General features: G+C 45.1%; 2 protein-coding genes across 9 annotated transcripts in view; one reads left to right on the top strand and one right to left on the bottom strand.

The window, feature by feature from the left end:
* The window catches only part of LOC129627729 (oocyte-secreted protein 1), a 216392-nt gene that overhangs the window by 52809 nt on the left and 138938 nt on the right, over window positions 1–24645 (bottom strand). The gene's annotated exons all lie outside the window — the stretch shown is intronic.
* Window positions 670–15448, top strand: TCN1 (transcobalamin 1). Its single transcript, XM_055547257.1, has 9 exons — window positions 670–777; window positions 3224–3403; window positions 4378–4518; window positions 6425–6580; window positions 7812–7990; window positions 11013–11196; window positions 13117–13300; window positions 14902–15020; window positions 15323–15448. The coding sequence occupies exons 1-9, from the start codon at window positions 699–701 to the stop codon at window positions 15382–15384; spliced, it is 1284 nt and encodes a 427-aa protein (XP_055403232.1). The 5' UTR covers window positions 670–698; the 3' UTR covers window positions 15385–15448.

Raw genomic sequence — 24645 nt, 5'->3', positions numbered from 1 at the left:
GACCCTCAGCAAACATTTTAAAGCCAGAGTATTCATTAATAGTTTTTGGACATTTCTTACACGTAGCATGTAGCATCCTTCCTGGCACACTCAAATTCCACATCTGATGTATATCTCAATGTTTTCCTCCTGGGCCAGAAAACTCTCAGGGAAAACTCTTGGGGAAAAAAAGAAATCTTAGGTCAAAAACCACTATGCCTAAAATTAAAAAAAAAAAAAAAAACTATGCCAAAGACCTTCCCATGTGCCAAGCTCCCCCATCCTGCCTGCTCCAACTTCAGAATTACAACTTCTGCTTCCATTTGTATATGTTGTAAGTCCTGCCCCCATCACATTTAATCTCTTAGGAAACATAATTTGCTTATACATCTAGAGTGAAATGGGAAAGAGGGAACATTACTGAAAAGAGTCATTCACATAATTTATTCTCATTGGACTGAAGGGAATTTGAACCCTAATGGTTTAAGATGGGAAACAAAGAAATATTATTTCCTCATTCTCCCTAGCCATATCTTTCAAGTCTTCCCAGTTTATTACGTTATTTGGGCAAATGCACCTGACCACACCTCCTGACATTACTCAATATTTGCTTGAGTAAAAGAGACTGAGGCAAACAGAAGGAGGAGCTCCCAGTACCCTCTGTCCATCACCCATAAAGAGCCAGCCCAGCCTCACCATTCCTGAGCACGGCTGGAGAGATGAGACCATCACGCCACCTCCCCCTAACGGGGCTGCTATTCTTTTCTCTTATTCCAAGTCAACTATGCCAGATCTGTGGTGAGTATGCTTTGAGCTAAAATTGCTCTAAACTTTGAGCATTTTGAGCTATGAGCTAAACACAGCACGGCAGTCTCCTGGAGGCTACCGTGTACTTACCTGAGAAAAAGACCCGGTTCCAACGCTGGATGTCGTTGGATTCTGTGAGTAACCTACAGGGTGGCGGGAGATGCGGAGGACAGTTCTACGATGCATGTTGTTCTAAGAGGGCTCAGAGATTCAGTATTAACTTGTTTCACTCTTCTTCCTAGGCTAAGATCCTTTCTACCACAACAGCCCTGTCAAGAAACTGTCTTTTCTCGTTCATTTTTAAGAACAAAAAATTCATGATCTCAGAAAAGTTTTCAGATCATGGAAAGATACCTTGTGACTTTGAGATACAATCTATTTTTAGGAAGTTCAACACAGAGGTTTTGGGTTAACTCCTTTGTAACCACACAGAAAAAAGTAATGTTAATAACGTCTTTCACATAATGAAGATTGCTCTCTTGTCCTTACTGAGTTTAGATATTCTATGCTGTACATCTTCCTCTTTTCAACTCTTCCCCACAGGACACAGGTAAAAACCCATCATCTCTCCTTTGGGTAGAGGCTCCAGAGAGTGTGTGATTCTATTAAAAAATACTAAGTGAAAAAGGAAAAGCTGGTCTCAGGTCTAGTGTGACCCCTTAGTAACTGAATGAACCAATGCTTTTTTAACGTTTATTTATTTGTTTATTTGGCTGTGCTGGGTCTTAGTTGTGGCATGTGGGATCTAGTTCCCTAGCCAGGAATCGAACCTGGACTCCCTGCTTTGGAAGCACAGAATTTTAACCACTGGACCAACAGGGAAGTCCCATGAATCATTTTAGCTTCATCCATAAATGAAGAATAACCAGAGAAGGTTGTTGAAACAGGTGCTTTTTTAAAGTATTATATAGCTCACAGGTTCATGATTTCTCTATTAGAATTCTTTACCATGGAATTGAGCTTCAAACCAGGCCAAAGGTGATGCTACTCTGTGGTACCAGCTGCGGCTACATCTCCCTGGTCTCTCTAGCCTACAAGAAGAAATCCATCCCACAGCGGAAAGATGAAAGCTTAGAACCTGCCAACTCTTAATTCTTTCTCCTGGCCTGTCATTTCCTCAGTTGTGGCATAAGAACAGGGGTTCTCCATCGAGCTTTTGAGGTTTCATTCACAGTGCAAAATAATTAACTTTGCTTTTAGTAGTTAAGGAAGTTGACCTGAGTTGTTCCTTTACCAGGAACTAAAGAAGTCTATTTCAGTGCCAAAAAATCTGCTGAGCCGAATCTCAGAGGTGACTCACAATTGTCCAATTATGCCCGTAACAAACCATGACCTTTCTCAATCACGCCATTCAGATCTTCCTGACTCTATTAAAGGCAGGTGGGCAATAAAAACAACATTTCCTGGAGTCGCTAAGGATAGTGACAGAAATTTGAGTTGAGCTAGAAGTAATAATACAAACAATATCTTATAGCTTATTTGGTGGTTACTTGTCCATTATCTTTGGCTATTTCTTGACTTCTTGAAGTCAGGAAAGTTACATAACTTACCCCCAGTTGTAAGTTAAGGAATGAAGACCCCAGGAAAGATCTTCCTGAGCCCAAGGTTCACATTCTTTCCACTATTCCCCAAGCCCATGAGACAATCTGAAGATGGGAAGGATTTTCTTAGGTGATGGTCAAAGTATGCTGAGAAATATTTTCAGTGATGGTTAACTCTTCTCCTCCTCCAGGTTTCTTGGGAGCTCTGGATTCTCTTTTTAATTCCACAGTGTAGAAGGACTCCCTCCATCCTTGCCCCTGGGACTTGGACACACTGAGGGCTAAAACTGGAAGGTTTTTCAAAGGGTCCTCCCTGCTGAATAATGCCTTGATCTTGATGCCCGGCCAGTTGGGCAATCAGACAATGCAGCTCTGGGGTCAATCACTAGTGACACGTAGAACTTTTGCCTTCTTCCTCTTCTCTCTCCTTCTTGTCAGCATTAACCCAGCTGAATAAGAAGAAGATGGAGGAGAAAATGACTGAATCCAGAAAGCAGACTAGGTTACAGGCGGGGACTTGGAAGATGTGCATTGCAGTCTCAGTTAAAGCTCCAATTACCAAGGCCCCTTAAGGACACCCTCTGGGCCTTAGTGGCTAACACACATGCACACACGCACACACGCACACGCACACACACACTAGAGCTACCAGGCAGGACACAATGGTAAGGCTGATCCAGTTGTTTAAATATTTAACACTTCCATGCTGGCTGGCAAAAAAATAATACATGGCAGAGTGGGGCTCCAGACCGCCCTTGTATCATTCCAGCAACATTGCCAGGGGCTACCAAGTGGGTCTGTGTCTGTGCCAGATCTGTTACTAAATATTTTAATATCATTCTTGTTCTTAGCCCTAATATTCTATGCGTTTCTTATGTCCTCTCTCCCCTCCATAGTGGTAAATGAAACGAACTTCTGGCGTCTAGAACCTCTGATAAACAGGATGCTAAATGCAAACTACCCCAAAGGAACCCTAGGTCTCAATGTTCTGTTGACCTTCAGACTTGTTGGGATTAAGAATCAAAGCCTAGAACAACAGCTGAGTCAACAAATCAAAGAAGACATAAACAGCGGAGGTGAGTGCCTGTATTCCCCGGAATATTTAGGGAAAGACTTACCCATCTATAAAGATGATCTCCAGTGAGTCCTAGAAATTGTGTGTCCAAGTCATCCCTGGTACATCCATCTTAGCTGTAGAAAACTTGAGATGAACAGAAGTAGAAATAAAATATTGTACACGTGAAACTTATATAATGTTATAAACCAATGTTACCTAAATTAAAAAAAAAAACTAGTTCAAGTATGTAGTGGTGTTTTTTAAAAATAAAGTTCACATAAAATTTTTTTTAATTGAGGTGACAAAAAGGTACCTCAAATTCTCAACCCCCTGCCACTTACTGTAGAGTGAAGCTTTCCTTCTTTGGGCCCTGAAAATAGGAAAAGCAAAAGAAATCATACACTCTCATCCATTAAGATTTACATCATTGAGTTGAGTTCATGACCAGACAAGAGCGTGGGCCACAACCAAGAAAGCTGACGGCAGAGAGGTGACCATAGCGTTGTGGAGACATGGACTGGAATCGAAACCAGATTCCACACTGAAACTTTCATTTCAACACTGAGCTTTCTAATGAGTATAAGGGGAAAATACAGCCACCCCTACCTACCCAACAATATTATTGTGAGGATAGGAGGAGCCTGAGAATTTGGATATTTTAAATACAAGTCGATTATTCCTATCCTGGTGAGATGGTGCCCTCAAGGAGGAAGATCCCAGGGATTTATTATTTATCTATCTCTATTCTTTGTTTAAGGATTTCTTGATTCCAGAAAGAGCCTGCAGCTTCATGGGAAAGACCAAGGTCTAGGTTGCACTCATACAGTACCGCTAGAAAAGGCTCTGTTTCCAGGGACGAAGAAGAGGACAAGAAAACATTAATAAAGAGTAGAACAGGACAACAAAGTGACAGCAATATAAATCGCAAGGGAGACAAGAGGCAAAAAAATCGTACGCATGTACCTTGTTTAACTTGAATACTTTTCTTTTCAGAGATGGAGTTAACCTCGGGAGAGCTTGCCTTGGGTATTCTGGGTTTGGGAGCATGTGAAAATCAGGATGAAGAGTTTATACATGGTGCTCGTCTGGTTAGCAAACTTGAAGCCAAATTCCAAGCAGAAATTCAGAATATGGGTGAGAATCACATGCTCAGAGGCCCTGGATGTCTTTGTCTCTCCTCCACTGATTCATAACTGTATGAAGTTTCTACCTACTCGTTCCTTCTCTTTTTCACTCCACTCATCTCACTATACCTTTGAAGACCACTTTCCCTTCTTCTTTCTTTCAGATGCGTCTTGAGTTTTCTTTTCCAATATGTTCAATTAAGCATTGACCCTACATCAAGCTTACCTTGCACTGGATGATAAATACACACACCCACATGCAAACACACAGGTCACAGGTCTCTAGTCCTTCAGAAGCTTGGCTTTTGGACAAATTACACCAGAAATAGCTGATCAAGATGAGACATTGTGTCATAAGCACCAAAGTGCACACTTAATGATTGTAGTACAAGAACAAAGATGGCAAAAGCACTGAAACATAGGTTGATCATCACGGCTACTAGTGAGATACATTTCTGGGTTCTAGTTCTAGCTCTGTAACCATCTGAACATCAGGATAGTATTTTTTTCATTTTTATTGGAGTGTGGTTGACTTATAATATTGTATTAGTTTCTGGTGTACAGCAAAGTGAATCGATTATATATTAGTAGCCATCTGCCCACTCTTTTTTTAGATTCTTTTCCTCTAGAGGCCATTCCAGAGTGTTGAGTAGGCTTTCCCGTGCTATACAGCAGGTTCGCATTAGTTATCTATTTTATATACAGGAGTGTGTATATGGGCTTCCCTGGTAGCTCATATGGCAAAGAATCTGCCTGCAATGCAGGAGACCCGCCTTAATCTTGGAGAAGGAAATGGCAACCCACTCCAGTATTCTTGCCTAGAAAATCCCAAGGACAGAGGAGCCTGGAGGGCTACAGTCCAGGGGGTCCTGAAGAGTCAGACACGACTGAGCGACTGGGCACATACCATGTGCCAGGCCCGGGTGCAATCTTGCTGCTGCTGCTCCATATGCTTGCCTGGAGAATTCCACGGACAGAGGCTACAGTCCATGGGGTTGCAAGGAGTTGGACGTGACTGTCTATATGTCAATCCCAGTCTCCAATTTATCCCTCCCCACCCACTTATCCCTTGGTATAGCCATAAGTTTGTTTTCTACATCTATGACTCTACTTCTGCTCTGTAAGTAAGTTCATTTGTACCTTTTCCTCAGATTCCACACATAAGTGATATGATAATGCTGTTTGTCTCTCTGTGTCTGACTTAACTCAGTATGATAATCTCTAGGTCCATCCACGTTGTTGCAAATGGCATTATTCTGCTCCTTTTGATGGCTTAGTAATATTCCATCATATGTGTGTGCCGCATCTTCGTTATGCACTCCTCTGTCAGCTTGCTTCTTGTCCTGGCTGTTGTAAATAGTGCTGCAACGAACACTGGGGTGCACAGATCTTTTTGAATTAGTGTTTTCTCAGGATACATGCCCAGGAGTGGGATTGCTGGGAGAACAGTATTTTTATCTCTTTAATGCCGAATTGCCTCAGGCATAAAACAAAAGGAGTTGAGTTGAATTTGGTGGCCCTAGAAAGTGAAAGTGTTAGTTGTTCAGTCGTGTCTGACACCGCGAGCCCGTGGACTGTAGCCTGCCAGGCTCCTCTGTCCATGGGATTCTCCAGGCCAGAATACTTGAGTGGGTAACAGTTCCCTTCTCCAGGGGATCTTCCTGACCCAGGGATCGAACCTAGGTCTCTTGCATTGCAGGCAGATTCTGTACTGTCTGAGCCACCAGGGAGCCCTTGGTGGACCTTAAAAGCCTTTAAGTGCCTCAAGTTTGCAGTTTCTCTGAACAATCTCTCCCCTCTCTTATTCACCTCTCTTTAAATGTAAAGAAATGGAGACAGAGTAAGTAGAAATAAGCTTTAAATGTACTGTTCCAGGACCACCTGTATCAATAAGGTGTCGCTTCCCTCCCTGACAGAGGCGCACGACGGCAACCCACTGACCAACTACTACCAGCTCAGCCTGGCCCTGTTGGCCTTGTGTCTGTTCAACGGCAGCTACTCAATCACCAGTGTTACTGATTACTTCACTCCTGAAAATAAGAACTATTATTTTGAGGACCAGTTCTCAGTAGGTAAGTCATTAAACCCAATTCCCTTGGTTTCAAGGACATGGGCACCAGGAGGCCTTGTCTTTTATATTTTTCTACCAATAAGTACGTGAGTTTTTTCTTTCCTCACTACCCTAGTCTTCTCAGAAGAGGATTTTTTTAGAAGAATGGATATTGGATGGTTTCTAGGCCTCTTTGTAGATGTGCAGTACAGGAAAAGGGCCCAGTTCCTTCTCCCCCTTTTCTCTGAGTAGCCAATGGATGTTAGCTCTCAAGTTTAATTTTCCCACTTGTAAAATGAGGATAGATCATGGGGATTATCAGATAAGACATCTTAGGAAGCATAAATGTTACAGAAAGGGAATGTGGTGGAATTCACCTATCTCAACCCTGCATCTTTCTCTAACCCACTGGGATCATTGGGATGTGTGAGCTCACTTGAACAGTACACTCTCTCCAGGGGTAAGATGCAATATTTTGGTCAATAAAGTGTGTATCCATCATGGGAAAGGACCAGAAATTTCCCACTGGATCAGCTTACACGTCCAAAAAGAAGGCCCTTTTTGATAGATCCACAAACTCATTTTTCTCCAAGAAGCTCTAAGAAAGTCACCATCCAGTGTCTCAGAGTAAAAAGGAGAATGTGAATTTCCTGTATTTCTCTTTCTATGAGAGGGAAGGCACCAGACCTAAAGAAAACAGAAGGAACCAAGAAATGAGCCAGAAAAACAGGTCTTATCCTCATTCTTCTAATATCTCACCATATCCCCCCCATTAAGGATGTTTCTTGAATAAACAGTTCTCCTAAGTGCTATTTTCAAATCAGTCTAATGAAAAACTTGGAAATTTAGAGACATTTTTGTTTGGTATATTATCCTCGGTTTTCTCATTTTTTTGCCAACGTGGCTGAAAGACGAAAAAGATGAGAACACCCACGACGTAAAAGCAGACTGTTTCTGCGTTTGCACCGACAAATCGATATGTGTTTCTATGACCAAGATGTGAGTTCTTGCAAAGCTCGTGATTATCACATAAGGAAGGAATCTCAACATACTTGAGAGGTCAGGGCGAGAGGATGGCTACTGTATCTGGAAAGTCTTCTCTTGCATCATTAACTAGCATGACCAAGCACCCTGTTCTGCCTGGAGTTCTCCTATTGTTAATTTTTAAAGTCCCACATACCAGGAAACCACTCAGTCCAGGGGGAACCCAGGAGGATTAGTCACTCGGTCACCAGTGTTTTACTTCCTGACAGATACTGGAGCGATGGCTGTTCTTGCTCTAACATGTGTGCAGAGGAATACACAAAAGAAGATGGATGTGAATACAGAGGGTAAAATCAGTAATTACGTGGCATCACTGGCAAACAAGATCCAGGCTGAGGGAAAACAGGGTCTCTTTGGAAACATATTTAGCACGGGAGACGCTATGCAGGTAAGTCAGAAGGCAAACCAGGAGACAGAGAACGGGGTCATGGCAGAAAGCAGCATCTTCCTCCTTCCCTCTTGGTCTCCTGAGGACTTACGATCCACCTGACTTTGTTTTAATCACGTGATTCCCTCCCTGCCTGAAATGTACCCCCTCTGCTTTACCCTCCACATCCAGTGTTTCTGCGCAGCTTTTCCTGCCTGCACTAAGAAATTCTGGTGCCTACTGCAATCTATTTTGTTGTTCTTTAACATGTCATTTCCTGCTTTACCACATACCACTGTTCAGTGTTTCTTCTAACCTCCCAAAGTAGGTTGTTGTTATGAAAATAAGAAGTAGCAGCGGCAGTAACAGCAGCTGATAGTTATTGACATTAAGTCACTAAAGCACAACCACCCAATGGAGAAAGAATTATTACCTCCATTTCCTGGAATAAGAGCATGAATCACAGAGTACCAGTCAATCGCCTAATAGAACAAAGCCAAAGAGTGTTGGAGAGGCGATGGGTCCAGAATAGTTGGTGTCAAAACTCACACTCAGTGCTTGCACTGTCCTATATATGCTCTTTGAAGACCAAGAATTTATTCCTGAGTTTAGTCACTGATCAGCTCAACTCTAAGGCGTAGATACAAGAAGAGATGAGGAAAAGCACATGGGGGAAAAAGGGATTTCACCAAGTCTTTGGTATGATTGGGGTCTGCCAGGCTGACCCGGGACGAGAGGATTTTCACAGGGAGAGAAGCAGCAAGGACAAAAACGCAGAGGTGCGTCCCGCAATTCAGGAAGATCAGCGTGTTCAGCCCAGCTGGCACAGGGCTCCTGAGGAAAACAACAAGACGATGACCACGTAAATAAGGGTCCAGTCTTAAAGACTGTCCGTGTTGCTGTTCCTCTTTATACTTGCTATGCTAGACATTAATATAAAGCAGTGGTTTCCTGTTCTGGGTGCACATCTGATTTACCTAGAGGAGAGGAGCTTTTAGAAAATGCTAATGTTTACATCCCACACCAACTGGTTAATATACAAGTTCGGGTGCAGAGCATGGGCTTGGTCTCGGTCAGCCTACAGGTGGTATTCATTCATGGCAGGATCAAGAGCTGCTTACCCACCACATTGTTTATAAAAGAAGATATAATGTGATGAGTGTTTTTAGGATGACCTTTTTAATTTTTATTTATTTTTTGGCCATGTCCTAAAGTATGTGGGATCTTAATTCCCAGACCAGGGATCAAACCTGTGCCCCATGCATTGAGAGCATGGAAGTTCAACCACTCCACCCCATGGAGTTTTAACCCCTGGACCACCAGAGAAGTCCCTAATGAGTTTTCTTTGTGTGTTGTTTTTAATAACTCACGAAAAAAAATTAATAAATAAACCTGATTGACCACTTGGTTACCTTTAAGAGTCTTCAAGAAAAGATGGAAAGGGGAACTGTCCTTCCTCGAGAAACTACAGAACAATATCTTCAAGTTCAGTCCATCTGAGTCCTTGTCTTACTCTTGTTGTTTTTGTCTAGTCATTGAATCCTGTCCAACTCTTTTTCGACCCCATGGACTGTAACCCCCAGGCTCCTCCGTCCATGGGATTTCCCAGGAAATTAATTAATACCCTCTTAAATGTTCCTACCCTGTAATGCTGCCCCTTGAGTCCAGTTTACACCCGCTGCCTGGAGCGTTTCTGTTCAAGAACCTCTTAGACTTCCCACTGTCCAGAAACCACCCCAGGACCTTCCAGGGCTGCCAACCCGGCTCCAGCCCTCTTCTCCAGGCTGGCTCCCGCCATGCTCTGCATGTCCTCTCTACACCGGTCCTCCGAAGCCAGGAGGCATCCTCTGGGGGTCTTACTGAAACTCAGACACTCTCACCACAAAGAGGCCTGGCCCTGGCCATTCCTACGTTGTCCCCTTCAGTCACATGCTCACCTCCGCATGTTCCTACTGAGATGCCATCGTAGTTCCGAGCCCTGTTTACCTATCACCTTCTCTGCCGAACCTTCCTCTGTCTCACTAATGTTTAAGAGCTCTTCCCCTTCAGAAAGACCATGCTGCTAGACGATTCTCTTAGGCTTGTGCTGTGCTTAGTTGCTCAGTCGTGTCTGACTCTGCAACCCCATGGACGGTAGCCTGCCAGGCTCCTCTGTCCATGGAATTCTCCAGGCCAGTGGGTTGCCATGCCCTCCTCCAGGGGATCTTCCTGACCCAGGGATCAAACCCAGGTCTCCCACATTGCGGGCAGATTCTTTACCAGCTGAGCCACCAGGGAAGCCCAAGAATACTGGAGTGGGTCGCCTATCCCTTCGCCAGGGGATCTTCCCAACCCAGGAATCGAACCAGGGTCTCCTGCATTGCAGGCGGATTTTTTACCAGCTGAGCTACCAGGGAAGCCCTTCTCTTAAGGCAGAGGTCCCCAACCTTTTTGGCACCAGGGGTCAGTTTCATGAAAGACAATTCCATTTTTCCATGGAAGAGGGTGGGGGAACAGTTCAGACAGTAACCCAAATGGAGGTTCAGGAGGTAAGGTGGGTGATGGGGAGGGGTAAGGGAAGCTTCCCTGATTTGCCTGCTGCTCACCCCCTGCTGTGCAGTCCCCAGGGTGGGACTGGGGATTGGAGACACTGGTCTTAGAGCCTTCATCTTAGGGACTCCTTTACAAGAATCTGTTAACACTATTTGGTTAACACTATCTCATAGTTAAGACTCTCGTATGGTTTCAGTGTCAGCAATAAAATAAAGAGTAAATATGGTAGAGAAAGACTGTTCTCATTGACGCTGTGAAAGCTTGAATGATTAAACAATCCCCACCTCCCCACCCAAACTAGCTTATAAGCTTCTTAAAAGGTACCTTAGTGGTCTAAGGTGGTTCCCATGTAGTCAATGTCCAAGAAAGATTTACTAAATTAGATTCAAGCTTTCCCATGATGTGAAGTCTCTCCCATTCATTCTCATTTTCTCCCCTTCTCTCTCTCTCTCTCTCTCTCTCATACACACACACACACACACACACACACACACACACACACACACACTAGGCTCTCTTTGTCTCATCGGACTATTACAAAAATGAAGCAAATTGCAGAGAAACTCTACGTGCAGTATTTGACAACATTTCTCGGGGAGCATTTTACTCACCGATTTCTGCAGCCCAGATCTTACCTGCCTTGATGGGAAAGACCTATCTGGATGTCACCAACCCTTCTTGCGGCCACAATTCAGGTATAGCACTAATGAACAAACTGTTCTGCCTTTCAGCATAACACCCAAAGTGTGTAAGACTGAGATGTCCTCAGGAACCAGTTAAACATGTCTGGGAACAGTATAACAGGTCCCAGACAGAGCTCAGTCCTCCATGCCATCAGGGACCATAACTGCCAGAGGACTTGTCCTTATTAGGGTAGTAGACGCTGTTCTTGGTTCAAACACTGACAGGGCAGCGTTGATTAACAGATAAGCATGCTTGCTGAGTCGTGTCCCACCCTCTGGGACCACCTGGACTGTCCCAGCAGGCTCCTCTGTTCATGTCATCTCCCAGGCAAGAATGCTGGAGTGAGTTGCCATTTCCTGCTCCAGGGGATCTTCCCTGCCCAGGGATTAAACCAGCATCTCCTGCGTCTCCTGCATTGGCAGGTGGATTCTTTGCCACGAAGCCAGCTGGAAAGTGACTAAAGGGTGTCAGTCTCTCAAGTGGAGCTTTCTGATTGCTGGATGCAGAGAGATTTTCTGAGCACCATTCCCAACCCAAAAAGTATAACGTCTCTGGCTTTTCATTAGGCTCGATGCGTGAGCACCCAGAGACGTGACGTTAATGGGGAAAGAATGTGGCAGTGTTATAAGAAAATTACATCTTGAACCATTAATCAAACCACTAATTTTGCAACAGGTATAAAGAGAGGAGACTTTTCCTTCTGTCTTGGTCATTTCTGGTTCAGCCACATATAGGTTTAGGGAACTTGGACAAAACCCTAAGCTTAAAAGTTTTCTACTATAAGAAATGCCAATGATAATAGTATGTAGCAGGCACTAACAAGGACTGAAGAGGATAATTCATGCAAAATAGCACACAGTGCCTGGCACGTAATGTTCTCCATAAATGTTAATAAATAAAAAGGCAGGGGTTGGGAAAAATAGGGGAAGGATGCTAAGAGAGACAAACTTCCTGTCATAAAACAAATACTTCATGGCAATATAGTGTACAGCGTCCAGAACATAGTCAACAACATTGTCGTAGCTTTGTATGCGGACAGATGGTTACTAGAGTCACAGTGCTGATCAATTCCTCACGCAGATAAATGGTGAATCGTGTTTTACATGTGAAACTAACATAAGGTTGTGTGTCAATACTTCAGTAAAAAATTAAAAGGCCCAGGGGCTTCTCTGGTGGCTCACTCATATGGGATCCACCTGCCAGTGCAGGAGACACGGGTTCAATCCCCAACCCGGGACGATCCCACGTGCTGAGGAGCACCCACGTACCGCGACTCCTGAGCCTGCGCTCTCGAGCCCGGGAGCCGCAACTCCTGCAGCCCGCGCGCCCTGCAGCCCGCGCGCCCTGCAGCCCGCGCGCCCTGGAGCCTGTGTCCACAACCAGAGGAGCCACAGCAAGGAGCAGGGCGCGGTCTCACCTGCGACTGGAGGCAGCCACCCCACTCACCGCACCTAGAGGAAGGCCCGCAGGAGCAAAGACCCAGCACAGCCAAAAACAAGCACATTAATAAAAATGACTTATCTTTTAAAACCACAAAAAGGAAAAAAATCAAAAAGCACACAAAAAAAGAAAAGAAAAGGGGGAAGCATTATTGTATGCTGCACCAATGCAAAAAAAAAAAGAGAGAGAACAATCAGGAGCCTCTGTGAGAAATGGGAAATGGGGCAACTGATTTGCCGCAACAGCTGGAAGTTGAGGCAAACACAAGCCTTCACAAGCCGGCGAGTATCTGGTTTTAATTTGTACTTTCGTCGTCTGCGAGATACCCACTCACCCCCACCCCCCGATTGCTGATCCGGGCTTCTGGTATAAACCCTCTTCCTCATTAACGGGTAAAGAGTCGTTGCATAGCCTTGGAGAGGTGTGCAGACTCGGACATAGTTTTTATTCTTCTGAATAATATTTCTCCTCTACTTTTCTGTCTCTGCCAGTCAAATTCAACACCTGCACTGAAAAGCCGGGTACTGTGGCACCCACAAGTGCACCCGGGAACATCTTAGTCAAATACTCCGTGCGAATCAATGAGACGAGTCACACCGAAGTCACCGTGAGAAAGGGTTCTGTCTTCCTCGACGTGATGAAGGCTGCTCAGGAGAAAAATGAGACCCTATTTCGGTATGTCTATATAGTCCATGGAATTCTCCAGGCCAGAACACTGGAATGGGGAGCCTTTGCCTTCTCCAGGGCATCTTCCCAACCCAGGAATAGAACCCAGGTCTCTTGCATTGCAGGCAGGTTCTTTACCACCTGAGCTATGAGGGAAGCCCAATAGCTAACCTAAGGTTGAGGAATTTAATGTGATTATGACTCAGCAGGAATACATCTGCACCAGAGTGCAATGTACATTTAAAACACTTCTCAGTTAGTAGCTTTGCTGCTCATCCTCATGGCACAGCATGGATTTTAAAAAGGGAGGTGAAATGCTTCCTCTTCCAGCACATAGCAGATATTAATAGATAGACAGTAAGTACCAGGGATCTCTCTTCTGTCAGTAGAACTCCTTCAATTAACAGAATCTAAGTCAGACATTTTGTGTCCAGAATAGTGGTTTTTAATTGGTTTTTAATCACTGACCCCTTTGAAAGTCAGATGAATGGAATTCTCATCCCAGAAAATGAACAAATGCATAAAATGTGTCATTTGTTGTTTTTTATTTTATATTGGCGTACAGTTGATTAACAGTGATGTGTTAGTTACAGGTATACAGCGAAGTGATTCAGATACCCATAAAAGTATTTACTTTTTTTCAAACTCTTCTCCCATTTGGGCTCTTCTAGACTGTCGAGCAGAGTCCCCTCTGTTGCACAGCAGGTCCCTGTCGGGTGTCTGTTTCACATACAGCAGCATGTACTTGTCGATTGCAAACTCGCAGTCTATGCCGCCCACCTCCACCAGCCACCATTTCCCCCTGGTAACCATGAGTTCATTCTCTAGATCTGTGAGTGCAAGACTTGTCATTTAAATCTGAGGTTTCACAGAGACTGGGGAGCTTCTCCGGGCCGCTTCCACCTTAGAGGAGATTCGGGGACTCAGTCAAGGCTCCCTGGCCTAGAGAGGTTAAATATTAAAATGAAAATATTGACTTCACCTCTGAAAAATATGGCTTAAATGGATCCTTAAGCCTAACTGGCATTTATTGTGTCTAATAACATGCTCTAAGATGCAACAGAGAAAATCATATACAAGAAAATATGTATCTGTGTGTATATATCATTATAAAGCCTGTTTTCAAGTGTTTCCAGGAAGGTAGAAAAATCTGACTAAAGAATATGAAACAAATATCAATTACGTCACTTCTTAATCAGTAAACATGAACCATTAAATGAGCCTTTCCTTTTTTCTGAGAACCTCTAGGACAACCGGTTAACACTTTCTAGTACTGTTAGCGTCTTCAAACCGTTACTGTCTTGGGTAGAAGATTAGGAACCATTGATGGCAAAGTGTCTACTGTGGCAGGAGAGAGGGCGGAAACCGCCGGCACTGCTCCTGTAATTTGCATGGATTGTAGACTGCCTGCCTCAGAATGACCTAGAATGTTGATAAAACATGCAGATTCCTGGTTCCAGCCCAGATCTCCAGAATCAAGGAATCTGGGAAGAAGGCCAGGCGCTCTGTGTAATGTCTTCCAGTGATTCTTAGGTGCATAAAAGAAGTGCCCATGGGAGAGCTGCCTTTGAACATCCTGAATCCATGTACCAACTCGCTGTTCCCCACAGCTTCACAGTGGAGGAGACCATGTGGGGCCCCTACGTCACCTCTGTTCAGGGCATAAGGGCCAACAATAATGACAGAACCTATTGGAAACTTCTGAGCAATGGCCAGCCACTGAGCCAAGGTAAGGAGGAGGACGAGATACAGCCTTGCAGACTGAGGCGCCTGGAGCGATCACGTGTGAGTGTGCGCTTCGGGGGGGAATGCGCCAAGGGTATGAGAGTGTACTCAGTCTCGTAGTCATGTCTGACTCTCTGTGGCCCCATGGCTGTCGTCTGCCAGGCTTCTCTGTCCGTGGGACCTCCCAGGCAAGAACACGTGGTGGAGGGGGTTGCCGTTTCCTTCCCCAAGGGTCTGGGAGAGCCAAATCCATTATTTGATGATTTGATGATCAAATCATTGGACCCACATCTCCTTCCTTTTCAGGAGCCGGGAGTCATGTTGTCCAAAATGGAGACAATTTGGAGGTTCGTTGGAGCAAATACTAATAATTCAAACCTTCCTCAGCTGGGTCTGAGCCTTTTGTGGTACAGTTCTATGTGGAAATTGATCTTACACGTTCCTTTTCATTTATATCTCAATCCTCACAGCACATCAATAACCTCTACTTCTCTCTTTGAGTGTCCAATAAAAGACCAACAGCTACACAAAAAGAGCACGTTCTAATCATTTAATACCAAAGGGAATTACTATTAGAGGGAAGACTACCTCAGGAAGAAGCGAAGTGGAAAAGCTTAGACCCACCTGTCTAAGAAGTTGAGTTCTGCTCACGGTTCCCCTGCTTGCTCTCTGGGTGACCTTGGGCAACTGGGGGAGGTGGAGAGAAGGTTCTAAGTCAAATGGTGCAGCAGCAACCAGCGAGGTCCAGCAGGCGTCTCTGGGGAGACTGAGCTCTCTGAGCCCCGGGGGCAAGGGAGGAACTGAGGAGGCACATTGGCCTCATATAGGCAGCGGGTGGGTAGAGAAAAATACTGCCCTAGACGAAGTAAAATGGGAAGCCTATCCATAAAAGTCAGCACACAAGGTTTGAGGAAGCGTTTCATCCCCATCACCAGCTGCCTCCCAGAGGTCCCACCTCTCTTATTTCACCATGAAAATCACTCTCATAGGCACATTACCAAATCCATATGCAAAAAAAGAAATGACTTCAATGTTCAGTTCAGCAGAGCGCACCTAAAAAAAAAAGTTGAATCATGTCTAAGCATGAACTGGATTACACCGTATACTGAGTACCTGAGCTATGGGCACATCCAGGTACGAACCAGAGATGCCTTCGAGATGCCAAAGGTGCTTCAGATGAAGCACAAAGCAACCCACTTAAAGTCGCCTGCACGGGACGTACCTGGCGGGCCGAGGCTGAGACGTCACCTCCCAGCGCCGCGGTGCAGACTCGATCTCTGGGTGGGACCTAAGGCCGCCCATGTCTCACGGCCAAACAGCAAAAACAGAAGCGGCATTATAACAGATTTAATAAAGACCTTACAAACGGTCCACATCAAAAAAAAAAAAATCTTTAAAAAATGTGATAATAGCCTCCAAGAGGAAGAGGCCTGCAGGTCGAAATGTGAACTCGGTGCGGCAACATCTCCCTCATTTCTCCTTGTGTTTTCAAGATTCTCTTCTTTCCTCCCCCTGACCAGCAACCCTGCTTCACAGTCAGGGGCTGAACGCTCCTCCCGCTCACTGCTTGCGGGCACTGATCGTCGACTCTCAGGTCCAACCCTGCCCTGGTCTTCACAAACCAGATGTGAAAGAGTTCTTCTCAGCTGGACAGCAATGGATTCCATCCTCTGGGGTCTGCGTGACATCCTGAAAACTCAGTTAGAGGCAGGGGGACTTCCACAGTTCTGTGACCGGGTGCCCGCTGTCAGATATCTTTATAGACTATACAGTCTACGTGAAATTGGAGAATAATGGCTTAAGATTGTTGTTGTTCAGTGGCTCAGTCATGTCTGACTCTTTGCAACCCCACAGGCTGCAGCACACCAGGCTTCCCTGTCCTTCACTCCCTCCCTGAGCTTGCTCAAACTCATCTCTGTTGAACCATCTTATCCTCTGTCATCCCCTTCTCCTCCTGCCTTCAATCTTTCCCAAGATTCAGGGTCTTTTCTGATGAGTCAGTTCTTTGCATCAGGTGGCCAAAGTACTGGAGCTTTAGCTTCAGCATCAGTCCTTCCAATGAATATTCAGGACTGATCTCCCAGGACTGATTGGTTTGATCTCCTTGCAGTCCAAGGGACTCTCAAGAGTCTTCTCCAACACCACAGTTCAAAAGCATCAATTCTTTGGCGCTCAGCTTTCTTTATAGTCCAACTCGCACATCCATACATGACCACTGGAAAAACCATAGCTTTGACTAGACGAACCTTTGTTGGCAAAGTAATGTCTCTGTTTTTCAATATGCTATCTCGGTTGGTCAAAGCTTTTCTTCCAAGGAGTAAGCGTCTTTTAATTTCATGGCTGCAGTCACCATCTGCAGTGATTTTGGAGCCCAGAAAATAAAGTCTGACACTGTTTCCACTGTTTCCCCATCTATTTGCCATGAAGTGATGGGACCAGATGCCATGATCTTCGTTTTCTGAATGTTGAACTTTAAGCCAACTTTTTCACTCTCCACTTTCACTTTCATCAAGAGGTCCTTTAGTTCTTCTTCACTTTCTGCCATAAGGGTGGTGTCATCAGCATATCTGAGGTTATTGATATTTCTCCCGGCAATCTTGATTCCAGCTGTGCTTCTTCCAGCCCAATGTTTCTCATGATGTACTCTGCATATAAGTTAAATAAGCAGGGTGACAATATACAGCCTTGACGTACTCCTTTTCCTATTTGGAACCAGTCTGTTGTTCCATGTCCAGTTCTAAGTGTTGCTTCCTGACCGGCATATAGGTTTCTCAAGAGGCAGGTTAGGTGGTCTGGTATTCCCATCTCTTTCAGAATTTTCCAGTTTGTTGTAATCCACACAGTCAAATACTTTGGCGTAGTCAATAAAGCAGAAGTAGATGTTTTTCTGGAACTCTCTTGCTTTCTCAATGATCCAACAGATGTTGGCAATTTGATCTCTGGTTCCTCTGCCTTTTCTAAAACCAGCTTGAACATCTGGAACTACATGGTTCAAGTACTGTTGAAGCCTGATTTGGAGAATTTTGAGCATTACTTTGCTAGCTTGTGAGATGAGTGCAATTGTGAGGTAGTTTGAACATTCTTTGGCATTGCCTTTCTTTGGGATTGGAATGAAAACTGACCTTTTCCAGTCCTGTGGCCATTGCTGAGTTTTCCAAATTCGCTAGCATATTGAGTGCAGCACTTTCACAGCATCATCTTCCAGGATTTGAAATAGCTCAACTGGAATTCCATCACCTCCACTAGCTTTGTTTGCAGTGAAGCTTCCTAAGGCCCACTTGACTTCACATTCCAGGATGTCTGGCTCTAGGTGAGTGATCACACCATCATGGTTATGTGAGTCATGAAGATCTGTTTTGTACAGTTCTTCTATGTATTCTTGCCACCTCTTCTTAAGATCTTCTGCTTCTATTAGGTCCCTACCATTTCCATCCTTTATCAAGCCCATCTTTGCATGATATGTTCCCTTGGTATCTCTAATTTTCTTGAAGAGATCTCTAGCCTTTCGCATTCTATTGTTTTCCTCTATTTCTTTGCATTGATCACTGAGGAAAGCTTTCTTGTCTCTCCTTGCTATTCTTTGGAACTCATCATTCAAATGGTATCTTTCCTTTCCTCCTTTGCCTTTCACTTCTCTTCCTTCCTCAACTATTTGTAAGGCCTCATCAGACAACCATTTTGCCTTTTTGCATTTCTTTTTCTTGGGGATGGTCTTGATCACTGCCTCCTGTACAATGTCACAAACCTCCATCCATAGTTCTTCAGGCACTCTGTCTATCAGATCTAAACCCTCGAATCTATTTCTCACTTCCACTGTATAGTCGTAAGGGATTTGACTGAGGTTATACCTGAATGGTCTAGTGGTTTTCCCTACTTTCTTCAATTTAAGTCTGAATTTGGCAATAAGGAGTTCATGATCTGAGCCACAGTCAGCTCCCAATCTTGTTTTTGCTGACTGTATAGAGCTTCTCCATCTTTGGCTGCAAAGAATATAATCAATCTGATTTCAGTACTGACCATCTGGTGATGTCCATGTGTAGAGTCTTCTCTTGGGTTGTTGGAAGAGGGTGTTTGCTATGACCAGTGTGTTCTCTTGGCAAAACTCTGTTAGACTTTGCCCTGCTTTGTTTTGTACTCCACGGCCAAGTTTTCCTGTTACCCAATTTCTTTAGACTGATTTTTCCGAAAGTGGCATAAGAAATTAATCTCCTCAGTATATCAACATGGAATCAAATACTCTGCCGTCACAGCACGAAAGCCATTTTCTTTGCAGTTCTCTTTTAGTTCTGCGTGGGTGAAGTGTCAGACCTCGCCTCACGCACTCTGCTTTCCAACACTTCCCTGGAGCACAGCTGGCCTCGGTTTCTGGCAGATAAAGATGCGTTTCTTCCAGTCAGTGGTCTCCAAGTAGAAGGCAGTAACACTGCTGTCTAATAGAAACGGCCTCAGTCTCAGAAACAGACAAGAAGGCCAGTGGAATAACATTCCTTTAGCATTTCACTAATATTGGTAAGTGAAACCTAATTCTGGCCACACTTGCATTCTGAGAAGCTCTTATAGTTTGGGATTATATCAGAACCTAGATTGAGTCTGAAGGCAGAAATTTATGCCTGCAAAGAAGTAATTAACACAAATAAACCTTTCAGATATCCAGAGAGACCCTGGGTACTTTGATACCAAAAAATGAGGCACAGGAAAAAACAAAGAAAGAAAGAAGTCCAGTCAAGAGTTAGCCAAAGACTGTCAAAACATGCTGCTGAAGAAACTGTAGACTCTGTGGTTCCTGTTTTGGAAGTTATTTGCAAATGGAAACAATTGTGGCAACATGAAGCAACCATGGCTGTAAGAGGTAATGTACAAGAAAGTGGATGTTCAAAGAGAAGATGCATCAAGGGTGCATGGGTTATCTCAGGATGGTTATGGCAGGCTCTGGGACCCAAGGTCAGCATCTTGCTGGCTCCCAATCCTGTATGAGATTCTTACTGCTGCTGTTACAAATTACCACAACTGTTCTGGCTTGCTCCTGCTGCTGCTGCTAAGTCGCTTCAGTCGTGTCCAACTCTATGCGACCCCATAGACGGCAGCCCACCAGGCTCCCCCGTCCCTGGGATTCTCCAGGCAAGAACACTGGAGTGGGCTGCCATCTCCTTATCCAGTGCATGAAAGTGAAAAGTGAAAGCGAAGTCGCTCAGTCGTGTCGGACTCTTCACGACCCCATGGACTGCAGCCTACCAGGCTCCTCCATCCATGGGATTTTCCAGGCAAGAGTACTGGCTTAAGACAGTATTATTCTCACAATTCTGGAGGTCAGAAGTCTGAACTGGGACTCTCTGAGCTGAAATCTAAGTGTCAAAAAAGGGCTGTGTTCTTCTAGAGCTTCTAGGGGGGAATCACTTTCCCTGTGTGTTCCAGCTCCCACAGGAATCCTGCGTTCCTAGGCTCTCAGCCCCACCATCTTCAAAGTCAGCAATCATATCATGCTGACCTCTGCGTCCTTCATCACTTCTCCAACTCTAAGTCTCCTGCCTCCCTCTTCCGCTTACAAGGACCCCTGTGATGATACTGCGCCCATCAAGATAGTCCACAATAAAAATAAGGAAGCTCAAGCAAAAAATACAAAGAAAATATAAATAATTACTAACCAGGGTTCTTGGTCTCTTTAATCAAAAGAAGTTGATCAGAGGCCAGAAAAGAAATGCAGACAAGGCTTTACTGGGACTCCTGCAACAGCAGGGGCAACGGGAACAAAGAATAGAGTCCCCCGCTAGCTGGCACCCCCAGCAGAGGCGAGCTGGTTCCTTACGTGGGGGTGAAGGTGGTGGTGTGTGCCCACGGGCCAGGCAGGAGGGGCAGCGCAGGTGTTTGGCCCACCTCCTTGTGGAGGGGCACAGAGGGGCCTACACAGTGCCCTGCTTTTGCTCCCAGCTCTTTAGAAGTGCGAGCTGAGCTTTTTTGATCTTTATGTATCTTTCGTCCAGAATTTGTCCCAGTTGTGTGTGCACACAGCTATTTTCAGTCCTTTACAGTTTCTTTGTATTTTGTGGCTTGAGGAGACTTTGTCCAGGCTCAGACATCGCAGCAAAGGGTCCCAGGGCCCAGGCTGTCTCACCTTTACCACCTGACCTAATCCATTCACAGTTTCCAGGATTAGGACGGACACATGTTAAAGGTGTGAGGACGACTACTCCCTCACATGGCGGACACGGCTCTCCACCATGCAGCCCAAAACTGCTTCATCACCACCAAATGCTGTGCATTGGTTATATATCGCTGTATGACAAGTCACCCTAAAACTTCATGGCTTAAAACAACAACACGTTATCTCACAGTTTCTCTGGGTGAGGAGTGGAGGGACGGGTTGCCTGGGTCCTCTGGCTTTCATGACCCTGCATCAAGATGTCAGCTGGAGAGACTTTTGGGCCCAGTGGCTGGGTCTCCGAGCTTCCACTGCAGGGGCCACGGTTTTGGTCCCTGATTAGGGAACTGGGATTTAGCATGCTGTGAGGCAGGAAAAAAAAAAAAAAAAAACTTGAACTGAATAAAAATTAAAATATAACATATCAACTTTAAAAAATAAACTAAAAAAATAAAATTAGAAAATATACTGGCTAGGTCTGCCTTCATCTCAAAGCTCAGCTGGGAAAGGATCTGCTTTCAAGCTCTTTCATGTGACTGTTGCCCTGCCTGGCTGTGGGCTGGAAGATGCTCTCAGCTCTTCCCCACACAGGCTCTTCCATAAGGAAGCTCACAACACAGCAGCTGCTTCATCAGAGCAAGAAGCAAGAAGAGCCAGGGACTGCAAGCCAGATGGAGCTGGTCTTCTGCAACCTCATCCCATCACTTCTGCTGTATTATAATTATCAGAAGCAAGGTCAACTCATACGCTAGAGAAGTTCAGTTCTGTTCAGTCGCTCAGTCGTATCTGACTCTTTGCGACCCCATGGACTGCAGCCCACCAGGCCTCCCTGTCCATCACCGACTCCCAGAGTTTACCCAAACTCATGTCCATTGAGTCGGTGAAACCATCCAACCATCTCAAGAGGACTGATTATATAAGGGCATGAATGCCAGGAGGTGGAAACATAAGATGATGTTAGACATGTATCACACCCTAATACGTGTCCTGTGTTCTCACCCCACACCACCACCGACATTCTCCAAGAAAGAAAAGAAAATGCTTTATCACCTATGCTATATATTTGTTCTTAATTCACTCATTCAAAAAGTGTTCATTTGATAATGCTGTTTGTAGCAACATGGAGAGATCTAGAGATGATCACACTAAGTCACAAAGACAAATAGCTCGTGAGATCACTTATGTGTGGAATCTAAAATGTGATACAAATAAACTTATTTACAAAACATTAACAGATTCACCGACTTAGGGAACAAACGTACTATTACCAAAGGGGGATAAGGGGTAGGGGAGGGACAATTTAGGAGCTTGGGATTAGCAGATGCACACTGCTATAGATAAAACAGATACAGGTCCTGTCGTGTAGCCAGGGAGCTGTATTCAACATCCTGTAACAAATCAATGGAAAAGAATACGAAAAAGAACACACATACGTCTAAGCTCTGCCCTGCACCAGGAACTAACACGATATCGTTAATCAACTACATTTCAACAAAAAGACAAAACTAAAGAATTGTAAAGGGTCCCTTTGATTCCGACTAGGAGCTAGGTAGCATCTCACGTACCTGCGACACAGCAGTGGACAGAACGGAGGAAGCCCCTGGCACTAGGGAGCCGACACTCCCGTGGGGAGGGAGGCAGACAGGAAGCGAGGCGCACAGTGTGACGGAGGGTAGGACCTGCGGCAGGCAGACGGGCGGTGGGTGTCGGGGGAGGCTGCCTCTCACTCAGGGGTCTGGGAAGGCGTCTCTGAGAGCTGACCTTTGACAGGGAACTCCACTCAGAGCTCCGTGGTGACCTGTGGAAGGAGACCCCAGGGTGGGATGTACGCACACACGTGGCTGATTCGCTTTGCAGTACAGCAGGAACCAGAGCCTTGTAAAGCAACTATACTCCAATTCAAAGTTTAACATTAAAGGAATAAAAAATGAAACGGAAACAGGAAAACAAATAAAAGCTGGCCTTCGGGCTTCCCTGGTGGCTCAATGGTATAGAATTCGCCTGCCAACGCAGGGGACACGGGTTCAATTCCTGATCCGGGAAGATCCCCCACATCACAGAGCAACTAAGCTCACAAGCACTGAGCCCGCCCTCCACAAGAGGAGCCGCCACAGTGAGGGGTCCACACGCCACGAGCAGCGAGCTCCCCCACCTGACGCAACAAGAGAAAAGCCCACACATCAGCGAAGATCCAGCACCGTCAAAAGTAAAAAAATAAATAAAATTAAAACCAAAAAAACCTGACCTCTGAGCAGAATAATGAAAGAAGTGAGGAGCCACCGTGCCAGTATTTGGAGTAAAGATGTCCCAGGCAGAGGGGACAGCAAGAGCTAAGGGGACCGACAGGTTCGAGGAACAAGAGGTGCTGCAGAAGCTGCCAGGGCAAGGGAGACAGTGGATGGAGGTGAGGTCCAGAAGGCAGCCAGGGGACAGATCTCACAGGGCGGGAGGTTGTTTGAAGGCCTTTGAATCTTAGTTTAAGTTGGGAGTCACTGGAGAATAGCCTCCTAAAAGAAGCTACTTAAAAATAGGTCATTAGAAAAGAAAAAAGGTAGCTCCCTCCTCCATAACAACAGACTGGTTCCAAACAGGAAAAGGAGTACGTCAAGGCTGTATATTGTCACCCTGCTTATTTAACTTCTATGCAGAGTACATCATGAGAAACGCTGGGCTGGAAGAAGCACAAGCTGGAATCAAGATTGCCGGGAAAAACATCAATAACCTCAGATAGGCAGATGACACCACCCTTATGGTAGAAAGTGAAGAGGAACTCAAAAGCCTCTTGATGAAAGTGAAAGTGGAGAGTGAAAAAGTTGGCTTAAAGCTCAACATTCAGAAAACAAAGATCATGGCATCCGGTCCCATCACTTCATGGGAAATAGATGGGGAAACAATGGAAACAGTATCAGACTTTATTTTGGGGGGCTCCAAAATCACTACAGATGGTGACTGCAGCCATGAAATTAAAAGACGCTTGCTCCTTGGAAGGAAAGTTATGACCAACCTACATAGCATATTGCAAAGCAGAGACATTACTTTGCCAACAAAGGTCCGTCTAGTCAAGGCTATGGTTTTTCCTGTGGTCATGTATGGATGTGAGAGTTGGACTGTGAAGAAAGCTGAGCGCTGAAGAATTGATGCTTTTGAACTGTGGTGTTGGAGAAGACTCTTGAGTGTCCCTTGGACTGCAAGGAGATCCAACCAGTCCATTCTGAAGGAGATCAGCCCTGGGATTTCTTTGGAAGGAATGATGCTAAAGCTGAAACTCCAGTACTTTGGCCACCTCATGTGAAGAGTTGACTCATTGGAAAAGACTCTGATGCTGGGAGGGATTGGGGGCAGGAGAAGAAGGGGATGACAGAGGATGAGATGGCTGGATGGCGTCACTGATTCGATGGACGTGAGTCTGAGTGAACTCTGGGAGTTGGTGATGGACAGGGAGGCCCGGTGTGCTGTGATTCATGGGGTCGCAAAGAGTCGGACGTGACTGAGC

This window comes from Bubalus kerabau, chromosome 15, assembly GCF_029407905.1.
Source record: "Bubalus kerabau isolate K-KA32 ecotype Philippines breed swamp buffalo chromosome 15, PCC_UOA_SB_1v2, whole genome shotgun sequence".
Taxonomy (NCBI): domain Eukaryota; kingdom Metazoa; phylum Chordata; class Mammalia; order Artiodactyla; family Bovidae; genus Bubalus; species Bubalus kerabau.
Note: the sequence above shows the minus strand (reverse complement) of the source record. Positions and strands in the feature narration are given on the sequence as shown.